Source organism: Stegostoma tigrinum, chromosome 18 (assembly GCF_030684315.1).
Source record: "Stegostoma tigrinum isolate sSteTig4 chromosome 18, sSteTig4.hap1, whole genome shotgun sequence".
NCBI classification, from domain to species: domain Eukaryota; kingdom Metazoa; phylum Chordata; class Chondrichthyes; order Orectolobiformes; family Stegostomatidae; genus Stegostoma; species Stegostoma tigrinum.
The window spans coordinates 24,270,210-24,279,475 of NC_081371.1; the positions used below are offsets into that span (position 1 = coordinate 24,270,210).

Sequence of the window (9,266 nt, forward strand, 5' to 3'; positions counted from 1 at the left end):
ACAAAGTGGCTAGCTCAGATGGTAGATAATCAGCCTCTTAATGCGAGGATCATTGTTTCAAGCCCTGCAATCAGTGATTTCTTTTAAAAAGCTTTATTTTATTGCATGTTACCAATGTCAAAACTCTGTAGTTAAGGGACAGTAATTGGTTGCTGAGGAAAAAATGTCTTGTTATTACTAGACATCTTGTATTGACTACTTGGATAACAGTTTGACTAGACATTAAAAGGGTTGCTCTCAACGTGGATGCATTTTTTCCATTAATTGATTTTTTTATTAAGAAGACAATTAAAAGACTTTCAAAGTGACAGAAAGTACTTAGAAGCATCTCTCACTTTAAACAGTGACTGGCACTGACACTGCATCTCCACAATTGTGAGAAGCGCTCCCCCACCGTGGGGCATAAACAAACACAGTTTCAAGGAAGGTGAGAGCTGACAGATAGAAGGAACATTGTGTTGACTCGATTATGAGAAAGTCTTAGTTTTCTGTGTTATCATGACATTGCTCCCTGTTGAGATATTATTTTGCCCCATAGGTGTTTGTGGATAACTTTATTCATGGAGACCTTCAGTCTAGAAATATTTTCATCCAGGGGGCCGATCAGTTCCATCTACAAAATGATGACAAGACAACGATTGTAGACCTATGTGATACGCTAATTGTTAATGTGCATCATTCCCAGTGCCCATTAAAGCTTATTCTTCTAGATACTGGCATTGTTACTGAACTCCAGCCATCTGATTTGCATAATTTCAAGGCTGTCTTCACTGCTTTAATTGAAGGACAGGTAAGAGCATGTGAATTCTTCTTCCTCTATATATACCATTGTTTCTCCAAAAAAACAGATGAGGGGTGTGCTGCAAAATGTCGGTCACTCAGCTCCTGTCGAGTGTTTACTTCACTTTTTAATCTAACTTGAGAATTTCAAGTTTGGAATCATTGTTTTTTAACATACAACAAATAATGTATTACTTCGATCCACTTTAATGTGGAATTTTCTGTTTATTTCTGCAAATATTTAACATAAAATTGTAATATTTGGATATCAAATCATGAGATACATGTTGAGTGTGTAAATATATTGGATAGCATGCTGCACCAAAATTGCAAGATCTACATTTCAGCCCTGACCTTCATGTGGTATTGGTGGCATAAAATATTAGTCAACATGTATTTGATTTTGTACTTTGTAACCATGGTGACTCTTCAGTACTCTGTCTTAATTGAGCTTTCCTCTTCAGGTCATCACATTCAGTTTAGCTTCCCATTCATTCTTTTTTTACGCCGCGTTTCTGCTTTCCTCATCCTTAATTTGAGCTTTTATCTGGAGAAGCAATGCGTTAGGGGTAGGTGGTCAAATTGGATGTCAACAAAAATAAGCGTACTAAATCCATCCAGATTTCTGTTCATATTGTGTAACACTGCGCACTTTTTTATTTTCAGGGAGAACAGGTTGCTGAATTACTACTGACTCAATCCACAACCAATGAATGCCAGGATATCCAGCTTTTTAAATCTGAAGTAAAAAATCTCTTCAGTGAAGTCAGGCTGAAGACAGATTCTCTGGGAGAGGTATTAGCACCTTGACATTCCTTAGTTAAGGCCACAATACAATATTACTAATATAATGCAGCATTGTGATGCAGGAAATGTTCATTGCAAAAATTCAGAGGTTTAATAGAAATATCCAATTCATCTATTTGTAGTCGTAATGGTGATTTCTACTTGTTTGTCCCAGAGTGAGGTGACTCCATGGAATACTACAGTGTAATTTATTTTATTCACTGAATTGCTGTTAGGTAGAATGTTAGGTGAGCTGACAGTACCAGTTTATGAGGAAGAAGGAAAGATGTACTTATGTTTGCTGATCAATTTTAAATGCTTTTTCTCTTATCCTCTCAGCTCCATGTAGCAGGTTTACTGTCTCAGATTTTGGAGACACTCCTTGCACACAAGGTAAAGTGAAATGCTGAGCTTGATGCCAAGGCAAAATCTATGTTTTTGATCAATGGAAATCTGACTGCAGCTTTATGTTTGCAATTCTTCTCTCAACTCCAGGTCAAGGTGGAAAGTAAATTTGTCTCCATCATCTTTGCCTTCATGGTTTTGGAGAACCTCAGCCATTCTCTGGATCCCAAGTTAGACTTGCTGGAAGTGGCCAGACCTTTGCTACTGAAGAATGCACAAAATTTGTAATGATGTTCTCGAACTGTAACATTGCATTATGACCATGCTTACTCGGGAAAGGAGAGAGTACTTTTACCAGAGATCTGCAACTATTCAATCTTTGATCAACATACAAGTGGGGATTTAACAATAGCATGATGCCAAGGTCAGTAAAAATCCATTTGTGGAATAATTCATGATGTTTATCAGACTTTTAAGCCCTTGTGAAAGTGTAAACAAAATGAAAATGCAAGATTATATGTGTACATGTAGACTTCTTGGATATATTGATTTTATTACACTGCACTGACAAACCGAACAAATGTAGTTTTCAGTCGTGGTGATTTGAATCTTCGACTATTAGCACAGAGTGGGAAGGGTAAGAAGTTGGCACCATCCATATGTGTTGCAGAGCTTTGTAAAATAAACCAATAAAATGAAACGACTGAATAGTTTTCTTATGCCTCTAATTTTAACTGTAGTGTACTTCATGTTTTATTAAAGGGGGAATGAAATAGTGCTTACAAACATAGCACCCTTTATGACTTTAGCCCAAGAAGTAGTTTTGAAGTACAGTCACTGTTGTAATGTAGGAAAAGCAACAGCTAATTTGCACACATCAAGCTATCACAAACAACAATGACCCAATAATCCATATTCGATGATGTTGATTGAGCAATACATATTGTCTAGGTCACCAAGAATAACTTGCCTGCCCTTTGGGATAATGCTAAGGAATCTTTTGAGACCAATGTGGATTTCTGTTTAACATCTCATACAAAAAAGGTCATCTTCAAAGTATAGCAGCCCTGCATTATTGTACTTGAATGTCAGCTAAATTTTCTTGTTCTAGTCTCTGACATTGGACTTGAATCCACAACCACTAATTCAAGTAGGTGCGCTAGCTGCTGAGCTACAGCTAAGTAGCACAGAAGTATGGAGAACTCAAACACTCTGAGCAGGAATGTTTGATCATACTTAGTAGGAACCAATGATCTGAAAAGCTGCTTATAGTAATTTTTGTACCACCAAGGAATGGAATTGCATAACTGAGACAAGAGTGTCTAATTTTAGTCTGCATTTTGATGGAATTGAAATATTTGTACACTTCCATAATTTGTTTTGAGACTTCTTCAAATATTTGTGTGTCTGTCTATATGCAGCAAAAAAGATAGTAAACAGTAATGACTGTTTAACACAAAGCTTCTACAGACCATTTACAAATCACAGGATAGAAAAATGTTTTCTTAGGGGTGTGTTTCTTGGTCATGTAGTCATTCCAGTTCTTATTTCTCCTCAAGCGATCCCCACCCCGAATTTCCTGAGTCCATTACTGTTTCTGTGCTTTTCTGCTCTAGTTCTTCCATCCCTTGAATCTCCCTTCTTCGATAAATACACAATTACCCTCTCTTTGCCCTTCCACCCTCCAAAGAGTCCAATTATACACCCAGTGCTGGCTCATTCACAACTACAATACCAACTGTCCTCCTCCTGTTCCAACCTTTCCATTCAGTGTTTAAGTTAAATGCTTAGCTTCCTGTCATTATACTTCACCTATCATTGGCTCCATGATTGATGATAGCTGATGACAGTCACAGACCCTTTATGTTTTCTTCATAAATGCCAACTACCACAAACAGGGCCTTGTTTCCCACAGCAGCTATTGTGGATGATTGTAGGGACCACTTGGATTCAGGTGAAACATGGCTGATGGGTAGAAGTGTATTACTCCTGGCTGAAGATTCTTCACTTGGCTTTACTTTCAAGTGGTGGTAAGGTGTCACATCTTTTGATCACACTTTGATTTCTCCCACTACTCTAGCTCATCCTGTTTTAAGTATTTCACCTTGTTCCTCACCTTTCACTTTCGTCAAAATTCTCATTCTTTAACACCACCCAAAATCCACCTAAAGCATTTTTCTCCAGAATATCCTCCCTTTTCCACTTTTTGTTGATGTTTGCATTGAGTGACTCATCATCGATTTCAAATTCAATCTCAGATTGCCATCCATTGCTCTGATCTCATCTCTGAAGTAAGCCCTGATTTCTTTTTATCCTTCCTAAACCTCCTCTCAATATTGTTTGTATGAGGCTTGGGTTAGGAGGGGAAGAATTTTCAAAATTGTTTGAGTGTGTAAATTGATAAGGTCAGTTGCATAATACCACGTTTCAACAACTGTTCATTGTGCTAAAAAGCAAGACTTGCTAGATTTGAATATGTTTTAAGAAAGCTATCAGGTGAACTAAAACATTACGTTAGCAATGATTTTATAGACAATGAAGATCTGTATCTCTAGAGCTTTCAGACAGTCTAACTTCCATGCATGCTACTACTTAAATGTAGACTCAAGGAAGCAGCAGTTATAATGTTGTTTTGAAACTTGTGTCTTGAAAAAGGTCTTTATTTTGGAACAAGATTGATGGTTAGCGCAATGATCCTCGTTGATGGTAATACTGGACAAAAAAGATTTCAGAATGAAACCTGGCTTGTTAGATCATAGATTTGATTGTTTGCTCATTAACCTAGTAGTGAATGACTGAAACATATCCACATAAGACTGCACATTTTTATTAAAACAACAGAACACAAGCTTATTGCACTAAAGGAAGAACAAATAAATCAAGCTGCAAATATATACACATTGCAGTTAGAAACATGTTAAAACATCACAACAAAGTTTCAAAATGTTTCACAACACCACCCATTATAGTGTGTCAAGCCCAGGTAAATTACACCCACATCTCAACTCTAGGATCCTGCTTCGCTGACTTCTTCCCAGGTTTTTCACCACGCACTGTAGAGACTATTTGATTTCTTTTTGAGTCTGCTGTCACAAACTTTTCACAAATCTGAGAGCCTAAATGTTCTATGTTCCAAACACCTGCACCTTTCTGCTCAAACTCCTGGCCTGGAAGCTGCACAGTCTAGGCATTTCTGCTGGAGTGACTGGTTTCCCTCACCTGAACAAGAACAACTCTTACTGGGAGAGAAACTAAAATGTGTTTCTGAACACAGCTCTAGTGTTGCCTGAACTGAACTGAAACCCTTCCTTCTGAGCTCAATCCCTGATTCTTCTGGACTGAAAATAAAGTTAAAAACCAAAAAACTGTGGATACTGTAAACCAGGAACAAAAACAGAAGTTGCTAGAAAAGCACAGCAGGTCCGGCAGCATCTGTGAAGCGAAATCAGAATTAACGTTTCAATTTCAGTCACCCTTCCTCAGAACTGATGGTAGCTAGGAAAATGTTGATTTATATGCAGAAGATAGGGTGGGGCAGGGGATAAGGAGTAAACAGTAGGTGGGGCTAGAACCCAGAGAGAGAGAACAGTTGGACAATCAGTGGAGTAGATAATAATCTGGCTAGGAGGGTGAATAGCTGTTAGTGGCTAACGATAGGTAGTGAGTAATGGTAGACTGTGATAATAAGGCCTGGTGTGTGGGGTTAGGGGCTAAGGCATGGGAGAATTCATGGCCTAAAATTATTGAATTCAGTAGTGAGTCTGGATGGCTGCTGTGTCCCCAAGTGGAAAATGAGATGTTGTTCTTCCAGCTTGCGTTGAGTTTCGCTGGAACACTGAAGCAAGCCAGAGACAGAGATGTTGGCTAGGGAACAGGGTGGTGTGTTAAAGTGACAGGCAACAGGAAGCCAGCGTCTTTTTTGCAGGCAGAATGCAGTTGTTCTGCAAAGCGGTCACCTAGTCTATGCTTCATTTCCCCAAAGTATAGGAGACGACAGTGTGAGCAGTGAATGCTGTGGACTAGATTGTGAGAAATACACGTATAGCGCTGCTTCACCTGAAAGGTATGTTTAGGCCTTTGGATACTGAGGAGGGAAGAGGTAACTGGGCAGGAGTTACAGCTTTGGTGATTGCAGGGGAAGGAGCCATGGGGCTGTGGGGGTGGGAGGTGGTGTTGGGAGTGAAGGAAGAGTGGACCGACTAAGGAGCAAAAAGGAGAATTACACTTAAAGGCAAGAGGCATGAGGTGTTAAGTGAATATTTTGTATCTGTCTTTATCCATGAGGCCAATGCTGCCAGAGGAATAAGTAAACAATTCAGTTACGAGAAGGGTGTAAAATTGATAAGGAGGAAATATTAGATAAGCTGTTGGTACTTCACATTTAATAAGGCACCAAAACCAGATGACAGGCATTCAAAGATATTAAAGTAACTGAATGTAGAAATAACAAGAGACATTAGTAATTATCTGTCATTTTTCCTGGATTGGCAACAGTGCTGGAGGATTCAAGAAATGTAAACAGGACACCCCTGTTCAAAAAAAAGGTTTGTAAAGAATGACCCAGCAATTGTAGTCCAGTAAGTTTTTAATTTTGGTGGTTTGAAATCTTCGAGAAAGAGAGGTCATCAGTGTCACCAATATCACTCTTCGACCAATTCAATTCACTCGATGTCATTAAAAAAAAAGTTGGAGATGCTGGATATTGCAAAGGTTATGGGCCCGATAACATTCTGGAAATATTAATGAAGACTTGTGCTCCAGAACTTGTCACAGGTCTAGCCAAGCTGTTCCCAGTACAGTTGCAACACTGGCATCTACCCGGCAATGTGGAAAATTTACCCAGGTGTGTCCTCTGCACAAAAAGCAGAACAAATCCAACTTGGCCAATTATTGCCTCATCAGTCTACTCTCAATCATCAATAAAGTGATGAAAGGTGGAATGATCAACAGTGCTGCCAAGCAGCACTTGCTTAGCAATAACATGCTCACTGGGCCCTAGTTTGGGCTCTCTCAAGTGATTTCTATAGAATCATTGAGTAATACAGCATGGAATCAGGCCCTTCAGCCCAAACTGATCCATGCTGACCATGGTCCCCATTTGGCTAGTTCCAAATGCCTGCATTTGGTCTATATCCCTCTAACCTCTTCCCAGCCATGTACCTATCCAAATGTTTTTTAAATGTTGCTATTGTACCTGCCTCAACCACTTCCTCTGGCAGCCCATTCCACATATACACCACTCTCTGCGTGAAGAAGTTGCCCCTCAGATCCTTCTTAAATCTTTCCCCTCTCGCCTTAGTCTTTTTCCCAGAGATGGGGAATTGAAAAACTATATTCATTCATCCTATTTTTGCCCTTCATGATTTTATACACCTCAGTAAGGTCACCCCTCATTCCCCTACGTTCCAAGGAATGAAGTCCTATCCTGTCCAACCTTTCCCTATAACTCAGGCCTACTAGTCCTGGCCACATCCTCATAAATCTTCTTTGCACACTTTCCAGTTTAACTCTGTCTTTCCTGTAACAGGGTGACCAAAACTGTACACAATACTTCAGCAGTCTCACCAACAACTTATACAATTGTAACATTACATTCCAACTCCTACACTCAACGTCTTGACCAATGAAGGCCAGCATTCTAAATGCTTTCTCCACCACCATATCTGCCTATGATGCCTCTTTTAATGAGCTATGTACTGGTACTCCTAGGACCACTCCTGGACCTTGTCATTTACTGTATAAAACTCACCTTAGTTTGTCTTTCTAAAGTGCAACACCTCACACTTTTCTGCATTGAATTGCATTTGCCAATTCTCAGCCCACTTGCCCATCTGATCAAGATCCCTCTGTAATTTCTGATAACCTTCCTCACTTTCAACGAGGTAGATCAACGTGTACATCGTCTGCAAACTTACTAATCATGCCTGTACATTCACATCCAGATCATTTATGTAAATAACAAAGGTCCCAGTGCTGACCCCTGTGGCACACCATCAGCACAAGCCTCCAGTGCAAAGAACAATCTTCAACCATCACCCTCTGTTTCCTACCATCAAGCCAATTTTGAATTCAATTAGCTAACTGTCCCTGGATTGCATGCAAGGCTACATTTGACCAATGTGGCATCAAGGAGCAATTACTGGAGTAAACAGAAATCGAAGGGAAAACTCTCCACTGATTGGAGTTACTTTCTGGCACGTAGGAAGATAGTGTGGTCAGCTGGAGGTCAATCATCTCAGCTCCAGGACATATCTTCAGGAGTGCCTGTCAATAGTGTTCTAGGCTCAACCATCTTCAGCTGCTTCACCAATGAACTTCCTTCAATCAGGTGGGGATATTCAGCAATGATTGCACAATGTTCAGTACCATTCACAACACCTCAGATGTTGATGCAATCCATGTTCGAATGCAAGGAGACTTAGACAACATTGGACTGACGAGTGGCAAGTAGCATTTGCGCTACAAAAGTGCCAGGCAATGACCGTTTCCGACAAGAGAGAATCTAACCATCGCCCCTTGACATTCAATGGCAACACCATTACTGAGTGCCTCACTATCAATAACCTGGGGATTACCATTGACTAGAAGTTGAATTGGATTTGTCATTCAAGTACTGTTGCTATAAGAGCAGATCAGAGGCTAGGAGTGCAGTAGTGATTAACTCACCTCCAGACTCCCCAAAAGCCTGTCCACCATCTAACACATTGTAGCATCAGTGTATACCTTCTACAAGATACATTGCAAAAATTTATCAATGGCCCCTAGACAGCACCTCTCAAACCAATAACCTCAACCATCTAGAAGGACAAGGGCAGCAGATACTTGGGAACATAACCACCACCACCTGCAAGTTCCCCTCCAAGGCATTCAGCATCCAGACTTGGAAATATATTGCCTTTACTTTAGTGTCCCTGGGTCAAAATCCTGCAACTCCTTCTCTGATGGTACTGTGGGTCAACCCACAGCAAATGGATGGCAGAAGTTCAAGAAGGCAGTTTACCATCATCTTCTCAAGGGCACCTAGGAATGGATAATAAATGATGTCCAAGCCAGTGACACCTACATCCGACAAAATGAATAAAAAATTATTGCAGATTGAATTAATAAACAAATGAAAAAATTGTGACTTGATTTGGAAGCGTTTTTTGAAGTGAAAATCATGCTGAAGTTTTTCTGAAGACGTAACAAAGAAGATTGATGAAATGGAAGTGATTGATACTGTCAACACGGACGTTCAAAAGGCTTTTTATATTGTGCCGCAAAACAGACGCATGAGGCAAGTTATAGGTCAAGGAATAAAATGGTCATCAATGGCATGGATACAAAATTGACTGATGGATTGGAATCTGAGAATA

At 39.8% G+C, this 9,266-nt stretch overlaps 1 protein-coding gene across 7 annotated transcripts in view; it reads left to right on the forward strand.

The window, feature by feature from the left end:
- Nucleotides 1–9,266, forward strand: part of adck2 (aarF domain containing kinase 2) — a 45,947-nt gene that overhangs the window by 17,723 nt on the left and 18,958 nt on the right. For 2 of the 7 annotated variants that reach the window (XR_007249388.2, XR_007249387.2), the window contains exons 5-8: nt 539–790; nt 1,447–1,575; nt 1,906–1,959; nt 2,062–2,335. Coding sequence is in view for 5 of the 7 variants with exons in the window: in XM_048549477.2 (XP_048405434.1) it covers nt 539–790; nt 1,447–1,575; nt 1,906–1,959; nt 2,062–2,199 (573 nt within the window). In the remaining 2 variants the exon portion in view is untranslated. Of the gene's footprint in view, nt 1–538; nt 791–1,446; nt 1,576–1,905; nt 1,960–2,061; nt 2,625–9,266 lie in introns of those variants that run through there. The other 5 variants (XM_048549477.2, XM_048549475.2, XM_048549479.2 and 2 more) reach the window with 3 other exon arrangements.